This window comes from Mobula birostris, chromosome 2 (genome assembly GCF_030028105.1).
Source record: "Mobula birostris isolate sMobBir1 chromosome 2, sMobBir1.hap1, whole genome shotgun sequence".
NCBI classification, from domain to species: domain Eukaryota; kingdom Metazoa; phylum Chordata; class Chondrichthyes; order Myliobatiformes; family Myliobatidae; genus Mobula; species Mobula birostris.
In genome coordinates this window covers 212935417-212958419 of record NC_092371.1, presented here as the reverse complement: position 1 = coordinate 212958419, position 23003 = coordinate 212935417, and the positions used below count along the sequence as shown (strand labels likewise).

The following is a 23003-nucleotide window of genomic DNA, read 5'->3' as shown; positions in this document are numbered from 1 at the left end:
GAGCCAACCATCAACCACACACTTATACTAATCCCGCATAAATCTCATATTTTTTATTCTCCACACATTCTCATCAATTTCCGCTTCCCCCGCCCCTGATTCTACCAGTCACCTACACGTGAAAACAATTTGCTGTGGTAAATTTAGCAACCAACCTACAAATCTTCAGAGACATAAGAGACTGCAGATACTGGAATTCTGAACATCAAACAATCTGCTCATGGAAATCAGCAGGTCGAGCAGCATCTGTGGGAGGGAGGGAATTTCAGAGATTTCAGGTCGAAACTCTGCACGTCCCACTACATGGTTTTAATCCAAAATGTCAGCAGTTTCTATCATCCCACAGATGCTGCTCGACTTGCTAAGTTCCTCCAGTAGATTGTTTGTTGTGAGTCCTTTGCATGTAGGAGAAAATTATAGCATGAAGGCACTGGCGGCGCCAGAGACTTTTTCTTACTGGTGCTAAGTGGGGCTGAATTATTCAGTGATGGTGCTGAGGGATGTATCCTATGGTAATATGTATTCGCGAGGCCAGACGCGCGGCGTTCAAAAGTCAGTTTCAAGCATTATGTGCCTACTATAAATGCCTTTGTTGATTCACAAGCAACAGCAATTGATAAATATAATATAGAAGTGAACTGTGACAGTGTCAACAGCATCGGAGACGACCCGGGCTACACAGAGCATAAACAAACAAACCAACAGAGCATCCGACCCACAGCGCACAACGTGAATCACACACCAATCCCGCAATCAGCGTCAAATGCGTGCTTTTCAACTGAAAAACACAACACTAACCCACAATGTCCACTGCTATTCGCATTACATAGACAGACAATGCCAAAAGGTACACCGTTATTAAAGTCAAATAAGGCAAACAACAGATGCAAGGCTTTACCAGGAGTTGGACAAATCGTACTCTGACCATGCAATACCTCAATTAATTTGGCTACTGACTTTAAAACAAAAATCAACACAATCACCACTTGGAAGTCTAAGCAAAGCCAGTAGGCTTAATAGCAGTAAATGTAATATTTTAGGACTTGTAGGAAACATAAGGAATATGGGGTATCCACCACAAAATAATAATTATAACCAGCATTAGTCTAGACCCAATTTTTAAAAAATCAACTGCACACACCACTGATGTTTTCAGAGAAGCACAATCCGTCTGTTGTTGTGATTGGTGGTGAAAGCATCAATGATTTTCTGGATGTCAAGTGCTTTGGTCCTCCGGCTGTTTATGGCCAACAGGGTCAAGTTGCTGTTGCGAGCATCGCCGCTGCTATTCCTTAGGTAGTTTTTGAGGCGTCTGAGGCAAGAGAAACTCCATTCACATGAGGCAGATGTCACAGGCAGTCAGTGATATGCAGATTAGTTTATATAAATCTATAAATGCATCGTGGTAGGGTCTCATTAGAGCTAGAAATTCCACTGTGTCATTCACTGTCTGTCCTTGCTTTTGTTTTGTTTCCAGCAGACGCTGAACCTGATGCAGCTCTGCAGTCAGGTTCACTTCAGTCATTCCATTGTATTGGGCCATTGGCCAAAGACAATTCTTGTCTAGGAGGAGCTTGTGTTTGGGACTCAATGCTGAGACTCCAGTCAGAACACCCCCAGTCTCAATTGAAAACCCTCTTTTCATTTCAGTCAGAAGTCTGTCTATAACCAGATAAAAACAGTGCTTGCGAAGGTCATCAGAGGATGTGACAGGTGTGCATTCAGTTTGGGCCTCAACAACAAAATCCTGTAGGCAGCGGGGTGGCTGGGTCTGTCTCCTTTTATGTGGTCTGCTCTGTATACTGGCCTTGACACACAGGTCCCTAGCTCTTGCCTGAATTTCACTCCATGATTCCTCTCCCCGTTTTGTTGAGAGTGCATTGGTAACAGACTGAGCCAAGTCATGCACAATTCTGATTTGATGGAGACAGACATGAATGCATAGCGGAACATCTGGAAAACTTCTGAAATAACTGCTTTGCTACCGCTGTTACTGTGTGGTAACTGGAACCTCTGGAGCTGTAGGCCTCGAAATCCTCGGCTTTGTGTGTTTCAGCGGCCGGGGAGAGGTCGAAGGCACTCGGCAGAGGATGGTGCTCGGGAGGCTCTATCGGAGAGGCTGCTCGGAAGCTCGGAGTTTTCGGACAGATGGACTCAGTGTCGGCTGGGGTCGGCTGCTTCCAAGGTATCGGGAAGTTGACGGTGCCTGGAGGTTTATGGCAGGGAGTTTCTCCCTTTTGCCGCCTGCTATCGGGGACTCAGGAGTCGATTGACTCGGGGACTTTGAGACTTCTTTTTTACTATGCCTATGGTCTGTCCTTTATCAAATTATGGTATTGCTTTGCACTGCTGTAACTATATGTTATAATTATGTGGTTCTGTCAGTGTTAGTCTTTGGTCTGTCTTGTTTTCTATGATATCACTCTGGAGAAACATTGTATCATTTCTTAATGCATGTATGCATTTCTAAATGACAATAAAAGAGGACTGAGTGTTCTCATAATCTAAAAAAAAAGTCCACAGCGGATGAAAGCTCCAAACTGGGAGACTGTAGCTGGTCTGACATGAACAAAGTGACTTGGAATAAATCTTCAGAGTGAGAAGTAAAGCAAACTGCTCGTCAATCAGTCCATTTATGGCCCTTGTGGCTAAAGGGATCGGGGTATGGAGGGAAGGCAGGTACAGGGTTCTGAGTTGGATGATCAGCCATGATCATACTGAATGGTGGTGCAGGCTCGAAGGGCCGAATGGCCTACTCCTGCACCTATTTTCTATGTTTCTATATTTACAGCTCTAGCCTCCGTTTTCCTCTGTGCATTTGGTTGATCCATAATATCCTGTAGTGTAGCTAGAATGGCAGGGAGTGATTTCCTTATAGCCCACAAAGCTGTATACTGCCATGCCCAGCGTGTATCTGACAATTTCTTCAACTCCACGGGCTGTGCAGTTGATTCCAATTCTCTCTGTTTCTTCATGAAAAGATCGTGGGCAACAGAGTTCGAAAAGAAGTTGTAAAGCAGCTGCACAGTTTCAAAAAACTCACCCGCTTGTTGTACATTGCTCACAACATCCACTAAAACAAGGTTAAGTCTGTGAGCATGGCAGTGTATATATAATGCCTGCAGGAGCTCTTTCCTGAACCTCTCTTGTACCCCGTTATTGCACCCGGACATCACTGCCGGCCCATCATAACACTCATCTATACACACGTTCTTATCAATAACACACTGGGCGAGTGTCTGTTCAATGCTTTTAAGAAGCAACTCTGCGTCCAACCCTTCTGCTGGAGTGAAGTGCAAGAATTCTTCAAGCACTGTTTCGTTATTCAAGTACCGCACCACCACCGATATTTGCTCCATTTTACTCAAGTCTTTACTTTCATCCACCATCATGGCAAAATATCCAGCCTCCTTGATTTCTGCCCTTATTTGACGTCTGACCATATCTGCCATAAGACCCATAATTTCATTTTGGATATTGTGATGGGTGTTTTTTGCATTTCCAGGATTATCCTCTATTTTTTTAGCTACAGTCTTATCAAACTGCCCAATTACACTGAGCGACTCAACAAAGTTTCCCCTATTGCCAGATCCATCATCCTCCCGGTGTCCTCGCTGGGCAACGCCTTGGCACGCAGTATAGCGTAGAGACTCAACCACTGGTCTCATATACTCACGATTTTCTTGGACAATCTTTGCATGTCCTTTATCAAGCATATTTCCCAATCTTGAACCGTCTTATTTTCTAGTCATAGTAGTCATAGTCATAGTCATACTTCATTGATCCTGAGGAAAATTGGGTTTCGTTACAGTTGCACCAACCAAGAATAGAGTATAAATATAGCAATATAAAACCATAAATAATTAAATAATAACATGTAAATTATGCCAGATGGAAATAAGTCCAGGACCAGCCTATTGGCTCAGGGTGTCTGATCCTCCAAGGGAGGAGTTGTAAAGTTTGATGGCCACAGGCAGGAATGACTTCCTATGACGCTCAGTGTTGCATCTGGGTGAAATGAGTCTCTGGCTGAATGTACTCCTGTGCCCAACCAGTACATTATGTAGTAGATGGGAGACATTGTCCAAGGTGGCATGCAACTTGGATAGCATCTCTTTTCAGACACCACTGTCAGAGTCCAGTTCCATCCCCACAACATCACTGGCCTTATGAATGAGTTTGTTGATTCTGTTGGTGTCTGCTACCCTCAGCCTGCTGCCCCAGCACACAACAGCAAACATGATAGTACTGGCCACCACAGACTCGTAGAACATGCTCAGCATCGTCCGACAGATGTTAAAGGACCTCAATCTCCTCAGGAAATAGGGACGGCTCTGACCCTTCTCAATCTTCTCAATCTGAATTTGGCCCATGCCTCCATAGCAAACTTATAAGCTACACTTACATGGTGGGTTTTGAAAGCTGTTGTAGCTTTCCGCCAGTTGCGGTAACCGGAGACAGTGAAGATAGAATCAGAATGGAACCCATGTCCTCCACACAGGAAGTGCCTGCATGCAAAGCAGAACGTAGTATCTTTCGTGATTGAATATTCCAGCCAGGAGTACAGGTCAAACCAGCAACGAATAAAACTCCTTTGCTGACTGCCAAACTGTTGTGAAGGGTACTTTTTCAATGCTGGCCAACAGGGTCCTTCCTCAGGCTGCTGGCTAACATCGCTAACAGTATTCCCACTAGCACTAAGAGCAGCTTCATCCATGTTCCCTTCCGAATCCCGCTCCATTTCTTGTTCCTCTGCTTCGCCCTCACACTCCTTCGATGAACTGCTGTCATCTTTATCCCCACTTACTTCTTTCTGCATGTCACTTTCAATTAAGACAGGCCTCAGGCTGAGACACCACTGATTCCTCTGGATGGGGTCATTTTCTCACTAACGATCGGTCCATTTTTCACACCGGCCAAAATAATGCACGTGCCAGGCCCACGCTAGCTTGTAAAAGCACAATGTGTGTGTGTGGCATCCGTTAGTCTCGCGAGACCATGGATCTGCGCCTGGATCCTGCACAATGTATGTATACTATCAGTCTCTTACGTGAGTGAGAGTGAGTGACATCACCACCTTAAGTGATCTTAGATCAGCTTAACTGATCTGAGAACAGCAACAGCAAGACATTGACAACGAACGAATAAGCAGAAGTGCAGAGTGGATCTGACCTTAGACCAGCACAGAGTTTATAACTTTATTGCTGCGTGGGTGCTATGGTAATTGGGGGTGCTGTTTCACTAGATCAACTGGAGAAACAAGCTATATTCAAATCTATACAGAGAAAGCAGCTGCAATCTGTATGTCAAATTTCAGTTAATTTCTTGGTGGTGCTATAGCATCAGCACCACCTCAGCGCCGCCACTACATGAAGGAACTCACATAATCACAGGAAAAATATACAACTCCACAACTTACAGCACCCAAGGCCAAAACTGAACCTGGATCTCTGGTGATGTGAAGCATCATCTCTGCTGGATGCACAACTGAGCAAGATTAAAATGCACGGCCTTGGGGGTAATGCATTGACTGAAAATTGTCTGATGCTCAAGGATTGGAAATATTTTCAGGACAGTAACTAGGCTCAGGGATTACTGTTTGGCTTTGACTATTCATAACAGGCATCAGTAATTTGAATGATGAAAAAGACAATATTTCAAAATTTCCCAATGACTAAATAATGTGGGATTACAAATTGCAAAGAGAAAACAAAAATATTTTAAGATTACTTAGATTGAGTGAGTTGGACAAGAACTTAGCAGATGTTGTAATACCAAGGATAAAGATAGAGTTACCCATTAAGGTAGTAGAACTAGAAAAGATACGTGTTATTTAAATGCAATCATATTAAGTACTGATACACAACGAGATATGGGTGTTCTAGTACGCCAGTCACCAAGAGAGAAAAATGCAAATACAGCAAGCAATTTAAGGTAGAAATAATCCACTGGCCTTCACAGTAAGAGGATTTAAATAATAGAGCAAGGATGCCTTTTATGCAGGGACCACGTGAGACCACTCCTGCAATATTGTGTCAATTTTTGACCTCCTTATCTAAGAAAGGAAATAGTTTCAGGAAAGAAGCAAGGATTCACCAAACTAGTAGCTGGGATACTTTATACTTTATAGTCGCCAAACAATTGATACTAGAGTGTACAATCATCACAGCAATATTTGATTCTGCTCTTTATGCTCCCGGCAGTACAAATCCATAGTAAATATTAAAAATTTAAATTATAAATTATAAGTAGACAATAGAAAAGGGAACATAAGGTAGGGCAAAAAAACTAAGAGGCAGGTCCGGATATTTGGAGGGTATGGCCCAGATCCGGGTCAGATCTGGGTCAGGACCCAAGGCCAAAACTGAACCTGGGTCTCTGGTGATGTGAATCATTATCTCTGCTGGAGCAAGATTAAAATGCATGGCCTTGGGGGGTAATGCATTGACTATAGGCAGAATAACTTTTGGATGCAAAAGGCATCAAGGGATATGGGGTCATTACAGGAAATGTTGAGGTAGATGATCAGCCATGATAGCACTGACTGTTAAAACAGGTTCAAATTAGAAACAAAAATAAACTGCATCTGTTGGAATTCCGAAACAAAAGTTGATTTTTTAATAGGGCAGAGGGCATGGCTGGGATGTTTCAGATTGTGACACATCCTTTTCTTTCTCTGAACTCTTCTACTGTAAACCAACTTGCATCTCTCTCACACCCAGTTCTGATGAAGGGTTGCAGACCAAAAGTGTTGACTCATTCTCTTTCCATAGGTGCTACCTAACCTGCTAAGTTTTTCCAGAATTTTCTATTTTTGCTTGAAAGGGCAAATTGTCTACTGTTTCAATTTTTCTACTTTTCTACAACGTGGCAAACTAAAGGTTTTTGCATCACTATCAACCACATAACTACCTGCAAGCTTCTTTTACATGTCCTTTGTATTTAAGACTGAAATATTAATATATAAAACAAGACATTGGACAGAATACTTAGCCCTGTGGAATCCAAATGCTAACTTAAAGAAATCTGGATATATTTCATCCAAACCTGGAATTTATCTACTTTTTAAAAAGCCAAGTCCCTTAATATTTTGTCTTTTCATATTTTTATCACTGAAGCTCATTTAATCTTCCACATTTACAAATAATAAAGTTTATGACATGGAAGTAAATAAATTGAAAGCACTTGACAATTTTTGAGAATATCAGATGCATAAAAAAGAAAGCACCATGTAGGGGCTAGCATGATGCTATTAGAGCTCGGGGCATCAGAGTTCAGAGTTCAATTCCAGAGTCCTCTGTAAGGAGTCTCTGTATGTCCCCCCTGTGGAATACATGAGTTTTCCCCAGGTGCTGATTTCCTCCCACAGTCCAAAGAAGTACCAGGTGGGTTAATTGGGGGGTCATTGTAAATTGTCCCGTGATTAAGTTAAGGTTAAATCGGGCTTGTCAGAGGTTGCGGAGGCAGCATGGCTCAAAGGGCCAAAGGGACTCACTCTGCACTATATTGCGAAATAAATCAATCAATCAATCAATCAAATAAAAGTCACATTTTTCAGAGAAAAAGTTAGTACAATGATCAATTACTAATCTGCAAATAGAATACTATTAATTGCCTGTGAGATTAGACCAAAAGAAATACAAAGCCACACTAAAATTTGCATTCAGTATTCATATAGATGTCAGTCAGTGGGTGCCGTCCCGAATCCGGGGTTGGCAGCTATGCATCTCAATCTTCTTCGATCTTGCGCTCTTTTTCTGGCCTCAGCTTAACTCAACCCAGTCCATTGCCTCACATTATCGTACCAAGTGGTTCGCTGCCTTCCTCTTTCCCTCTTTCCTTCTATCATCCCTTCCAATAACAATTTCTGCAGTCCACCACTCCTTAACAAGTGCCCGGCATATTCCAGCTTCCTTTTCTGCACATTCTTCAGCAACTCATTTTCTCTCCTCGCTCTCTTCAACACTTCCATATTACTGACCTTGGTCACCCATCTAATTTTCTGCATTCTCCTTAAACACCACATTCCAAACGCCTTCAGTTGTTGTTGCGCTTCCTTGCATAAGGTCCATGATTCGACTCCATACAACAGACTGCTCCAGACGTAGCATTTCCAAATTCTACAACGCAGCCCAAAGTCCAACCTCTTGCCACACAGCACGTCAGGCTCCAGAATGTTGATCTTGCAGTCTCAATTCTTCATCTAATTTCTGTATCACATTTCCCATCCTCTGTGACCATCTGTCCCAAGGACACAAACTTCTTGACTTGCTCTATGCCTACGCTGTTAATTCTGATACTGACTTTGGGGGCTTCTTTCTTCCGTGATACTACCATCATCTTCGTCTTTGCAGCATTTATTTTCATTCCAAATCGTTCATCTTCAGCATTTATCTTATCTACCATTCTGAGTAACACGTCCTCAGTCTCGGCTAACAACACTGAATCATCTGCATACCTCAAGTTGTTCACCGTCACTCCACCAATTTGGACACCAGCTTCATCATTCAACACCCTGAAGACTACCTCTGAGTAAATGTTAAATAATAAAGGGGAGATAATGCAGCCCTGGCAAACCCCTTTTTGGATCTCAACCTCCGGTGAATTCCCACCACTAGTTCTTATTACTGCCTTCTGAAGCCAGTACAGACTCGCAATCAGTCGAACTTCTTTCCCATCCAGCTCCAATAAGTTCAGGCAATTGACCAGCTGTTCATAATTGACCAAGTCAAAAGCTTTTTCGTAATCCAGGAAGCACATGTACAACAGTGGAATTGTGCAAAATTAATAGTTGTCAGTTATGTAGTGATTTTGCACACATACCTGCTCCAGATAATAACTTTCTGCTAATTTGTAATTTTTCTCCAACATAGCCAATCGTGCACGAACAAGGTAATTGTCTGTGCCATCACCTCCCTAAAAAGAAATAAAACAAGATTCTATTATTTTATCGTATCATTTAAAAAAAACAAGTAAAGAGCATCCTGTATACAATTTAGCAAAAACAAAAATAAAGAGAAAATGCTATAAATACTCAGCAGATCCGAAAGCAACAAAGAACAGGAATTTTCTTGGTTTCTTTTTACTATGTTGTGCAATAAACGAAGAATTTGGTCCAATTGATTTAAGAATATGGCTAAACTATCAAAAGAATCTTTTTAGTTATGCAACAGCCAGTTCACAAACACGTGCAACAGTATTTCTATCTCTAAGTTCTCTTAATATTTCATTTGTCCTAATATGTGCCAAGATTGACTTTCATCTCCTAATACAGAGTTATGTGCGCATCACGCTGGAGGCGTTGAGCCAATGTGCCATTTTTCCATTTGCCTACATAACCATGAACTTAAAGGTTTCGCTAGCTTGCCTTATTTAGGTGTAGACAAAGGACTGAGAAATTCCCACCCCAACTGAGCCCGCATTTAATGGCCAAGTCAATTCCAAGAGAGGCAAAAGAACATGAGAAATTGTAGCAGAATCAGGTCTTACTTTCCCTCCAGCCATGTGGCATTGGTTTCAAAAAGCTTCACATTTTGAAGGAATATTAGCAAGTCCCATAAATCATGTTTTTTTCTAAACAATTTGTCAGCAGTTGTTCCTATCTACATGTCACAGGTTTGTTTATATATACAAATATTATTTATTTATTTATTTAAAGTATTTTTCCACTGTCAGATGGTCTGTAGGTACTCAGCACTGGCGGCTACACTAGGCCTCAATCTTCACTGAGGGAGCTAATAAATGGGTGGACCACAAAGACAGGTACAATTTTTAAAAAATTACAATAAACACAATGAACGATGGTGTAAGTAACATTTGTGGTAAGCCAGAGAACTAGGAAGTTTTCAAAACCAGCAGAGGATGAATTTAAAAAGAGGGAGAGGCTTCAGTAAATTAACAATTGATATGAATCCAAAGAAGCCCTTTTTCAAAAAGAGAGTAGCAAAAGTAAATGTAGTTCATTAGGGCATGAGTCTGACTAATAGATAATAAGGAGCAGAGAAATGAGAAAATTCTAAATTAATTTTGGTTGGTCTTCATTGTAGAATATATTAAAATATCAAAATAATACTAAAAAATGTAAGTATCTATAGGGAGGAAAGAACTTTTAAAAATTCTAACACTACAATAATAATGTCGCCTTTCAAGAACTGAAAAGGAATTTAAGACATTATTGGGTCATTAGCACAACATATGTCTTTACACGGAGTTAATAGAAGAACATTTCAAAAATTTTGTAGAGTCAATATAGATTTACAAAAATTAAATTGTGTTTGACAAGTTTGTTTGATGATGTAATAAACATGGTAGATAAATGAGAACCAGTAGATGTACAGCTTCTGGATTTCTATAATATATTGGGTAAGATGCCAGCGTGCATAGGAGTCAGATAATATATTGGCATGGAGAGGATATTGGTGAGTTGACAGGAAACAAGGAAGTGGCATTTGTGGGTAATTTTTGAATTAGAACCAGTAACTGGTAGGATGCTATAGGAGCTGGGCCCTCAACTAATTATGATTTTTGTTGATGACTTGGATGAGCAAAACAAATATACAATAGCCAAATTTCTTGATGATATAAAAATATATGGGATAGCAAGATGTGAAAGGACACAAAGACCCAGAGAAAGGATATATATAGATTAAGTGACCAGTTAAGAAGGTGCCAAATGAAGTTTAATATTGGAAAAAGTGAGGCTATCCACTCTGAAAGAATGAACGCATGAAAGAGCAACTTTTAAAAACTTAAATGCAGAGGATCTGCAAAATATCTGGTATAAAAGGATCTCAAAGTCCTAGACATGAAGCTCAACAAGTTAATATGCAGGTACAACATACAATTAGGAATGCTTGTGAAATATTAACCTTTATGGAGTATAAAATAATGGAAATTTTGACACAGTTTTACAGAGTGCTAATGAAACTGCAAAATGAGTTCCAAGTGCAGTGAAGATTTACTTAGCTGATTCCTGGTATTAAGATTTTATCAAATGAGGATCAGTGGAACAGGATGGGGTATAGAAGATTGAGAGGTCATAAGATTCCCATAAGAAACCCAAAGATTCTGAAGGATGAATGGGGCAGATGCTAAGAAAATGTTTCTTCTATTTGCAGCATCAAGAACTAGAGAGGTGGTTTCAGAAGAAGTGATTTTCCATTTAGAAAGAGGCAAGGAGGACATTCTTCTTTGAGCAGGGTGGTGGAGCTTTGGAATTTTGTTTACTCCAGATGGCAGTGGGGGTGGAGCCATTGAATACATTCAAGGCAGACATTAAAACCACAAGGGAGTCAAGAGGTATGGGGAGAAAAAGCAGGAACATAGTTTTACATCAGCAGAATACAGCAATGGCTGGCTGACCCTCTTCTGTTAATAGTCTCTCTCACATTCTTCTGCTTTTGCCACAGATGTCGCTTGACTGAGCTTTTCCAACATTTTCAGACCTTCTTTTTTAATCATATGCAACTTTTTAGCTTGTATCGCAAAAACAGAATGATCAAAGATAATTTAATCAGCACAGCAGTTTATGTAGGTTATGTAAACTCAATGTCCACCAGGCAAGTGTATTTTCTTCATTCCTTGGTTGACATTAGTTTCTCCGTTGACATTTAGTATCTAACTGATAACACTGATAATGTACAGTCAATACTTGAGACACACTATAGTTCATATATTAAAAAATCCTACTCAACCATTTTCTGTTAAATGATATTTCAGATAAAGACTTAAAAATTCCAACTATATGGTCGGACCATATAGGCATCACAGCCAAGAAAGCCCATCAATGTAAGAAATTGCAGAGATTTGTGAACATAGCTCAGTACATCACAGAAACCAATCTCTCCTCCATGGACTCTATTTGCACTTCTCTTTCTTTTTAAATCTTTTTATTAATTTTCCAAAATTATAAACAGAATAACAAAATTGATACAGAGAGATTGGAATAATCTCATTGTTGATAAACATGTACAAAAAAGACTTCAAATAATACAGGTGTAATAGACTTCGAAACTCTTAATATAGTTAATCATAGAGAAAAAATGAATAAAAAGAAAAAAAAATGGAAAAAACCCCACCCCAAAAAAACAAAAGAATAAAATTAAATACTAAATCCAAAAAAAAAAGCAAACAGAACAAAACAAGGCTGGACCAATATCTTAATCGAATACATTCAATAATGTCATCAACTCCGCTCCTCTATTCATATATTTTAAGTTAATAAGAAGGATTTGGAAAAGGTCAAATTACATCATATGAAACGTTGAATAAATGGTTTCCAAGTCTCTTCAAATTTAAGCGAAGGATCAAAAATGTCACCTGTTTTTTCTAAATTTAAACATGATATTGTTTGGGAAAACCACTGAAATGTGGTAGGAGGGTTGGTCTCCTTCTAGTTCAATAAAACGGATCTTCTGGCCATTAAAGTAACAAATGCGATCATCTGACAGGCTGAAGAGGATAAAAATCTATGTTCCATCATTGGCAAACCAAAAATTGCCATAAGAGGATGGGGTTGTAAGTCAAAATGCAAAACTGTTGAAATAATATCAAAAATATCTTTCCAGAATTTTTTCAAAAGAGGGCAGGACCAAAACATATGAGTTAAGGAAGCCATCTCAGAGTGACATCTGTCATAAATAGGGTTTATATGGGAATAAAAACGGGCTAGTTTATCTTTAGACATTTGGGCCTTATGCACTACTTTAAATTGCATTAGCGTATGTTTGGCACATATAGAAGAAGAACTGACTAATTGAAAAATTTTATTCCATTTCTCTATAGGTAGGCAAAGTTGAAGTTCCCTTTCCCATTCATTTTTAATTTTATCAGATATACCTGGCTGTAATTTCATAATTATATCATAAATAGTTGCTATTAATCCTTCTGAAAGGGATTTAAACCTAAAATTTTATCGATGATATCAGTAGAGTGTGAAATTGGGAAGGTAGGCAGCGTGGTATTTAAAAAGTTTCTTATTTGTAAATATCTAAAAAAAGTGGGATCTGGGCAAATTAAATTTATTAAATAACTGTTCAAAAGACATGAAACAGTTATTCAGAAATAAGTCACGGAAACATGTTATACCTTTTATTTTCCATATCAAAAAGGCTTGATCCATAACAGAGGGTTGGAAAAATAATTAGATAAAACAGGGCTTGATAATATAAATTTGTTCAAACCAAAAAGTTTACAAAATTGAAACTATATTCGTAGTGTACGTTTAATTATTGGATTAACCATTTGTTTATTCAATTTAGATAATACAAAAGGAAATGAAGTTCCTAAAATGGAAGCCAAAGAGAACCCTTGTACAGAGTAACCTTTAAGGTTTACCCATTGTGGATTTGGAATTATATTCCAATCTTGTGTCCAAAATATTAAATATCAAATATTAATTGCCCAATAATAGAATCTTAGATTCGACAATGCTAAACCACCATCTTTCTTGGACTTCTGTAAGTATTTTTTACTTAACCTGGGATTTTTATTCTGCCATATATAGGAGGAAATTGTAGAATCAATAGTATCAAAAAAAGATTTAGGAATAAAAATTGGTATCGCTTGGAGTAGATATAAAAATTTAGGTAGAATAATCATTTTAATAGCATTAATTCGGCCAATCAGTGATAGAGACAACGGGGACCACTTCGTAATCAGTTGTTTAACCTGACTAATTAACGGAAAAAGATTGAGCTTGAATAAGTCCTTATGTCTCTTAGCAATTTTAACTCCCAAATAAGTAAAATAGTCAGTAATCACTCTGAATGGTGAACATCTATAAATGGGAACCTGCATATTTAATAGAAAAAGTTCACTCTTGCCAAGATTCAGTTTGTAACCAGAAAAACTACTGAACTGAGCAAGCAGAGTTAATACTGCCGGAATGGATTTCTCCGGGTTAGAAATATATAACAGTAAATCATCTGCATATAGTGATAATTTATGTATCTCATTTCCACGGGTAATACCAAATATATTAGGAGAGTCACGAATAGCAATAGCTAACAGTTCCAGGGCAATGTCGAATAATAGTGGACTACGAGGGCAACCCTGCCTAGTACCACAGGATAATTGACAAAAGAGAGATCTTTGATTATTGGTAAATACCGAAGCCAAAGGAGTAAGATATATCAATTTAATCCAAGATATGAATATCGGACTAAAATTAAACTTCTCAAGCGTGTTAAACAAATATGTCCATTCGACTCTATCAAAGGCTTTCTCAGCTTCCAATGAAATGACGCATTCTAGAGTTCTAGGTGAAGGAGTATAAACAATATTCATTAATCTCCTAATATTAAAGAAAGAGTAATGATTTTTAACAAATCCAGTCTGATCAACAGAAATAATTTGAGGCAATACATTCTCCAATCTCGTTGCCAATATTTTAGAAAAAATCATAGAATCCACATTCAGCAAAGATATAGGCCTATAAGATGCACATTGAGTAGGATCCTTATCTTTTTTGAGCGTTAGAGAAATAGAAGCTCCATAAAAAGATTGTCGTAATTTACCTATAGATACTGCATCCCTAAAAATTCTACATAGCCATGGAGACAGTATAGTAGAGAAAAATCTAACTATTTGCACTTCTCAATGCACCCAACATAATCAAAGACACACCCCAACCTACTCTGGACATTCTCTCTGTTCCCATCTCCCATCAGGAAGAAGATACAAAAGCCTGAAAGCATGGATTACCAGACTCAAGACAGCTTCTATACCCCCTCTCTATTATAAGACTGTTAAATGGCTCCCCAGTATGGCAAGGTGGACTATTGACTTCATAATCTATCTCGTAATGACCTTGCATCTTATTATCTATCTGCACTGCACTTTCTCTGTAGCTGTTACACTTTATTCTGCATTCTTTCATTGTTTTACCTTACACTACCTCAATGCACTGTGATATGAATTGGTATGAACAGAATGCAAGATAAGCTTCTCACTTTATGCCAAAATATGTGTGATAATGATGATAATAACAATAACAATAAATATAATGAGGCATTAAAGCATTGACAAGCCAGTGACAGTCAGTACGACAAGTGGAAAAAAGAATCAGAATAGGTTTATTATCACTGACATACTGTATGTCATGAAATATGTGGTTTTGTGGCAGCAGTACAGTGCTATATATACAGTGTATACAGTGGATTCTTGTAAATTGGGCCATCGGTTAATTGGGGCAGCTGCTTATCTGGGACAACTCTTAAAGAAGAAAACTTAATATAGAAAGCAGCTGGGATTCCCTTTGTTTAATTGGGACACTGTGCCGCTTACTAATTGGAACAGGAAATTAAATGGCACAGAGTCAGATGCATGCACTTGTGCTTTCAGTGCTTTTGACACCGTGCTTACAGTGAACAGTTTTTAAATAGCATTAGTTGCGTGTTTGTGTTCAAAAGGCAGTGATTGGTATCACTGATTGTTGGCAAGAAACTAAGACAATTTTGCTCACTGCAGTTTCAAGCAGTCCAGAGTAGGCTTGGAGATGCCAGAAACCACCAGGAGTGAAAAAGAAACTATTTCATTACTTCAACAAGTTAGGCACTATGAAGAATCTCAAGGTATCAAAACTCATCTTGAAGATTACAATGAAAATGACACTTTCAAGGATGCAGTCAGCGATAGAATTGTATAAAGGCAATCCATTATCTGCACTAGGTGTCTGCGCTGATGTTCATTTAAGTCAATCAACAGAACACTGGATGAATTCCTCCCTCGGTAACTATTAGGAACTAGTACACAGTTTCACAGTACTGCAGTAGTATTGGTAATGTTCAAATTTATTCTGTATTTTATTTAAATACATAATTTTTTACTCAGTTAAACAGTAGTTTGTCTTTTTTTCCTCTATTTTCATGAAACTTCGGCTTATTGGGGTAGCCACCTGATTGGGCCAAAATGTGCCCCAATTAGCTGGAATCCATAAATCTAAATAGAAGCTACTCTTACAATGTTCTGTATGAGTCTTCATGTGCTTCTACCTCCTCCTTGATTATAATAATGAGAAGAAGGCATGTCTTGGGTGGGGTAGGTCCTTAATGACGGATGATGCCATTTTGAGACATCACCTTTTGAAGATATCCTCGATGCTGGGGAGGCTGGCACCCATGATGGAACTGGCTGAGTTTACAACCCTCTGAAGCTTTTCTGCAATTCTCTGCATTGGCCACATGAAGCCAACGGTCTGTAATGCTGTATCAGAAATGGCAGGGCATAGCCATGTTTCCATGAAGCAAAGTACACAGCAGCCCCTGATGTCCCACTGGTAAAGCAATCTTACTCTGAGGTCTTCAGTTTTATTTTCCAGAGACTGTACATTCACCAGCGGGATAATCTGGAGTGGGGATCTCAGGCCTTGGAGTTTCAATCGTGCCCGTCGAATAACGCAGCTTCCGCACTTCCACTTACTTAAAGGGGAACTATACTCGCGACCTGAGCCTGAAGTCCAGGATATGTTGATTTTGAGTATCGATAAATTTTTTAAACACCTTAAAACAATGCTGCTTATTGAAGTACCCATGGCTGTGACTCTGGATTTCAGTCCTAACTGAGAATATTTGATGAGTCACATTGGATCTGCACTTATCGGTGATACAAGTATAGAGAGAGTAGAAGTACACATTCTTGTGATATGCATGTGTTGATTGCTAGAAAGGAGAAGATGTTAATACTGATCCATACCAACTGTGGCCTCCAGATGAGGACATCAAGGAAGCAGTTGCAGAGAAAGGTTCAGAGACCCAGGTTTAGAAGCTTGGTGGGTCATACAGAGAGGATGATGGTATTAAATATCGAGTGCTCATCAATAAGTAGCAGCATGACACATGCTTTTGCTATTGTCCAGGTGTTCCAAAGGAGAGTGGACAGCCAGTAAGATATGGTTTACTGTAGACCTGATTTGGTGGTAAGTGAACTGAAGAAGGTCCAGGTCCTTGCTCAGGCAGGAGTTAATTCTAGCCAGAACCAACCTCTCAAAACAATTCATAATGATAGATGTGAATGCTATCATTTGATATTTGTTGAGGTAGCTGACCTTACCCTTCTTTGTTTTCTTATTTTTCATGCCGTTGATGCTGGAATAAATCTATAAACTACAACAAACAAAGTCTGCCATCTACTGGCTTAAGTATAAAATTCATTCAATTCCACATTTTACTGTGTGATAGATAAGAGGAGGAAATTGGGCCACATGTTCATGCTCTGTTTAGCTGATCTGTACCTCAATGATATTTACCACCAAAATTCTATATTCCCTGATATCAATACTTGGCAGAAATATGTCAATCTTAATCTTGAAAATTTCAGAGTCCACAGGCTATTTTGGGATAATTCCTGTTTTTCCTACCTTTGCATAAAATCATTTTCCTGGTTCTCTTAAAAATGGTCTGGCTTCATCAATAACATTATGCCTTCCTACCATAACTTACCTGCCATTACACAAAAAGGTTCAGACCTCTGGATACTGGTCCCATAACATAACCATGACCCACGAAACATCAATAGAACCATCTACAAACTGTAATTCATATATTTATTCATGCTCCACATCTTTCCCCTCCTAGATAATATGACACGTCTGTGGAGTGTGACCCCTCACATTGCCCGTGGTCATTATATATGTAAATATATTTTGGCAGAGGGGCGGAAAGCACTTTTCTGAATAACATTAGACATATGGCCAGAGGCCATAAGTGAAATTAATCTTGCAAATTTCACCTTGTCCCAAATCAACTTCAATTTGTCAAAAGATAACAAATTTAACATTTCCCAAAAGAACAATTATTGCACAACACTGTTTTATAACTTATATGCAACACAAATTAATGAAACATTTTAATGTTTTTTAGTGTATAAAATTATCAGATATATTTAAGTTTTTCAAATGGCAATTAGTTTTTTGTTGTTGTTTAATTGCCCCAGTTATTACTTACATATTCTTTTGCTGCTTGGTCTGCAATCTGGTTAGTCTCACAAAGAAACTGAGCTTTAGCCACGTCCCCCAGGGCAGCAAAGCATCTTTAAAAAAAGGAACATGCATTAAGTCTTTTAAATGCAGATTCAATCCCCAATATGTTTTTGTTTGCTTTGATATATTTGGGCCAATTCTAGAACTTTAGGTTATTTTGATTCTTCTACATTAAATTGTTCTGGATAATAATAATTCAAAATTAAGTACAATGAACACAGCTCTGAGACCTGACGATACTCTGCTGAAGTTAGGCTCAGCAAAATTAAGATCTTTCTGCACAATAAGCTGGTCCAGTGAATCTATGACATCAGCATTGACCTGACAAAGTAAAAACTGGGTTATTAAAACTAAAAATTAAAAACAGGAGAAAATCTGCAGATGCTGGAAATCCAAGCAACACACACAAAATGCTGGAGGAACTCTGCAGGCCAGACTACATCTACGGAAAAGAGTACAGTCAATGTTTTGGGCCACGACCCTTCAGCACGACTGGATAAAAAAAGATGAGGAGTCAGAGTTAGAAGGTGGGGGAGGGAAGGAAGGACTATAAGGTGAAAGGTGAAATCGGGAGGGGGAAGGGTGAAGTAAAGAGCTGGGAAGTCGATCGGTGAAAGAAATACAGGGCTGAAGAGGGGGGAATCTGATAAGAGAGGATGGAAGGCCATGGAAGAAAAGGAAAAGGGGGCAGAGCACCAGAGGGAGGTGATGGGCAGGTAAGGAGAAAAGGTGAGGGAAGGAAAAAGGAATGGAGAATGGTGAAAGGCGAGGGGGATATTACTGGAAGCTTGTGAAATCAATGTCCATGCCATCAGGCTGGAGGCTACCCAGATGGAATATAAGGTGTGGCCTCATCGTCAAAGTAGAGAAAGCCATGAACTGTCATGTCGGAATGGGAATAGGAAGTGGAATTAAAATGGGTGGCCACTGGGAGATCCCACTTTTTTCGGTGGATGGAACGTAGGTGCTCAGCGAAGCCATCTCCCAAACTACATCAGTCTCACTGACATACAGTAGGGCAAACCAGGAGTACTGGACACATTAGGTGACTACAACAGACACACAGATGAAGTGTCGCTTCTGAATGCTACTGTTGCAATGAAATTAAAAGCAGATAGTCAACCTGTTTTTATCTCATCATGTGCCAGTTTCCAACCGCCTAAAATCGAGGAAAAACTTTGCTACACTGGAGGAACTACCACACGGAACATCTGCCCAAACATACAGGATTGACCTCTGGCAACAAACAGGAGCCAGAACCCCACCAAACAATACAGTGCAAGACCCCACAGAAATGTTGCCAGACGGGGCACTGCTTGACAGACGGAAGTGGTGCATTCTCAACAGAGTGAGAGCGGGAGTTTGTAGGACAGGAGACAACATGGTGAAGTGGGGTTTAGAGACCAGCGAATCCTGTGAGTGTGGCGAAAGGGTGCAGAACATTGAACAAGTTCTGTGCAACTGTCCACTCTCACCTGATTTAGCTGACACTGACCTGCTCAACATCAACCAAACAACACTAGAGTGGCTGGCTCTCTGGTGTGACAAGCTATAATGATGATGTCATCAAGTTCCTTATAATTATTGGACTATTAAATTAATTTTTATGAACAAATAACCACATCTATTAATAACCATATCTATTACTAGCACTCTTTTTGGATTTCTCTACAACCATTCAATCTAATCTATCAGATTATCCTGATTAGGACCGAAACAAAAGGTAAAAGATGAAATGACACACAGTGAGATTAAATGCTCTCAACATAAATGCATCTTCTGACAGAGCTGGTACCAATTGACAAAATCCTCCACTAGCCAGAACAATCCCAACATGAAGCAGGAATGCAGTTGTGGTTGCTGAAGCCTAATTGTCAAAGCAGCTGAGAGATGCTACTGGCAAAATGCATTGCTCAACTATTTTTAGCCACTTTATTAATGATCCTTTCCTTTCCATAAAACGGAATTGCTTGGTGATTATTCTAGTGTTCACAAATTCTCAATAATGAGACAGCCTTTGCCACACAGAGAACACCTGGCTCTAGACCAATGATTCCCAAACTTTTTTGCATTACTGGCCCCTTGGCTCCCAGACCGCATCCCCAGTGCCCCCTCCCTTTCTGTCTATTATATGAAAACTATAAAGAATTTTGATTTATGGTGCACAGTAAAAGAAAATAGGAACTGCTGAATTCAAAGCAGTGACAAACAATTACAAAAATTGTTCAAATCTATTTACAGCTACAAATAAAATTTCTTTAATCACAGTCAAAACAATTTTCATCAACAATGTTAGAGCATGCATTAGTAGACCAACTATTCACTACTCTATTAATTTTTCACCTTTCAATGAGATGGATAGACCTGTTGCAGCCACATCAGCTTCTCAACATCAGATTGAATGTCACTCAGAAGATGTTTCAGATCCCATGTTCAGTAATTTGCAGTCTGTTTCATTGCTCTGAAAGAAGCTGGGTGAATGCACTGAAACGGCGCTCCACTAAATATCATGTTGGAAAGGCAATAAAGAACATCTTGACCTTTTTCTCAGCACAGGATAGCATTCAGTGATTGCTTTCTGCAACCAAAAATCTCGATATAATTTTTTGAACCTTGGCATCAGCTTAAAGGTATTTTGTAGTGAAATCACTTCTTCCTCCATTCTTCCTGTTAATTCCTTATTACAAATGTTCAGGAATGGTTTTATTACTCAATCTGGAATTTGGATTGAGAGAATATTCTGAAATCTCTTTGACATGTCTTTATGTAGCTCATCCAGTTGGGCACAGTATACTTGAAGATCATCATCTGGCATTCTTTCTTTCTCTTCCAACTCAGAGATGCTTGGAAATTGGAAAAGGTCACAATGGCCAATGTTGCACTTAAATACAGTTAACTTGGATAGAAATGTGAAGATGACCTATTTGACTTTGATAAATTTCACATAATTTCCTTGCGATTAAAGATTGGTTTCATTAAACTATGCAAATAATTCTGACAAATAAGCAATGTCACGCCCAATATTCTTGAGTTGATTACTGAATGAAGCATTCGAGTCTTCAAAGAATTTTCAATAAGTTTCAAAAAGTGCAAAAAGCATCTCAGGCACCCTCCTTATGACAGCCATCTGACTTCTGTATGCAACAACAACCATTCAAACTATTCAGTATTCTCAATACAAAGCTCTCTAAATAGTCGGGAATTGAGAGCACGGGACTTGATTTTATTCACCGCATTGATAATAGTATTTAATGATTTCTGCAGCCCAGCAGTTAGGTTTCTGGCAACCAAATGTTATCTGTGAACGTATTAGATACAGCTTCTTTCAAGAAAGTAATACCCCCTCGCTAATGGCCTGTCACTGATGGTGCCCCATCTGTTGTACAAGCAAGAACGTTGGTGAGCATAATGTCCTTCTCTTTGAAAACTGCTTAACAACCTAAAATACTGACTCTCCCTTCATACCTGTTTCTAGTCCTTTTGCAAATACCAACTCTTGAACCATGCTTTCATCTTTTATGACGTGAACATTTGTTGCCTGGCAAAGTAGACTCATTAAACTGCAGAACAAATTATGTTGTCCTAAGTATGTAGCACAATGTGTCTTCAACATTCTCCGACATTTCATCTATTCATCTTTGAACAGAGTTGTCAATTGCATTAACTATTTGGTCTGGTGACTTATGTAAAACTATACTCAGAACCTCCCTTACTGCTAGCAGAATCAGTTCTTCTCCAATTGTATGGGACCTTCCAGATTTAGCAATGAGCAATGAAATGGCAGAGGGTCCCGATGGAGTACCTGGTAAAGTTCTGAAAAGGGCTGTTCAGAGGTTACAGCTGGACATTGACAGGATGCAAAGCTGGGCTGAGAAGTGGCAGATAAAATGTGAGGTGGTCCACTTTGGTAGGTCAAGTATGATGGCAGAATAGGTAAGACTCTTGGCAGTGTGGAGGTTCAGAGGGATCTTGAGGTCTGAGACCAGGGGCCACTCCAAAGCTGCTGCGCAGGTTGACTCTGCGATTAAGAAGGCATTGGCCCTCATCAATCGTGGGATTGAGTTTAGGAGCCAAGAGGTAATGCTGCAGCTATATAGCACCCTGTTTAGTCCCCACTTGGGGTACTGTGCTCAGTTCTGGTCGCCTCACCACAGGAAGGATGTGGAAACCAGCGAAAGGGTGCACAGGAGATTTACAAGGATGTTGCCTGGATCGGGGAACATGCCTTATGAGAACAGATTGAGTGAACTCAGCCTTTTCTCCTTGGAGCGACGGAGGATGAAAGGTGACCTGATAGAGGCATTAAGATGATGAGAGGCATTGATCGTGTGGATAGTCAGAGGCTTTTTCCCAGGGCTGAAATGGCTAGCACGACAGGGCACAGTTTTAAGGTGCTTGGAAGTAGGTACAGAAGAGATGTCAGGGGTAAGTTGTTTTTTTTAACCCAGAAAGTGGTGGGTGTATGGAATGGGCCCCCGGCGACGGTGGTGGAGGCGGATACAGTAGGGTATTTTAAGAGACTCCTGGATAGGTACATGGAGCTTATTAAAATAGAGGGCTATGGGTAACTGTAAGTAATTTCAAAGGTAAGGACATGTTTGGCACAGCTTTGTGGGCCAAAAAGGGCCTGTATTGTGCTGTAGGTTTTCTATGTTTTTAGGTTTCTGATATCTTGCCATGATATAGTAGTAAAGGAGACAAATTCTTGGGAAGCAAAGACAAAGGCATGAGCATGTAATTCTTACAAACAGCCATGAATCATATCTCTTGGAGTATTTCATTATATATCTCAGAAAATTAAATTCCTCTATGGTTCCCTAATTAAAACACCAGCTATTACCTCTCTGCAATATGTAATTGCTGTGCTTCTAAAGAAAGTTTGCTTAATGTTTTCCACATGGCTTCAGTCTCTGATGACATCTCCAATGTTTCCAGAAAAGCAGTAGCCCTGGAAAAAAAATTAACACTTACACTTAAAACTCATCATGCCAATTTTCCCAAACAATGACACTTTACCCTTAATTTT

General features: G+C 39.4%; 1 protein-coding gene across 3 annotated transcripts in view; it reads right to left on the bottom strand.

Annotated features, from left to right (window-relative positions):
- The window catches only part of ift172 (intraflagellar transport 172), a 209920-nt gene that overhangs the window by 89111 nt on the left and 97806 nt on the right, over positions 1-23003 (bottom strand). For all 3 annotated transcript variants that reach the window (XM_072251419.1, XM_072251420.1, XM_072251421.1), the window contains exons 18-20: positions 22818-22925; positions 17943-18027; positions 8824-8916 (exon numbers count right to left, since the gene is read on the bottom strand). In XM_072251419.1, coding sequence (XP_072107520.1) covers positions 8824-8916; positions 17943-18027; positions 22818-22925 — 286 coding nt within the window. The remainder of the gene's footprint in view (positions 1-8823; positions 8917-17942; positions 18028-22817; positions 22926-23003) is intronic.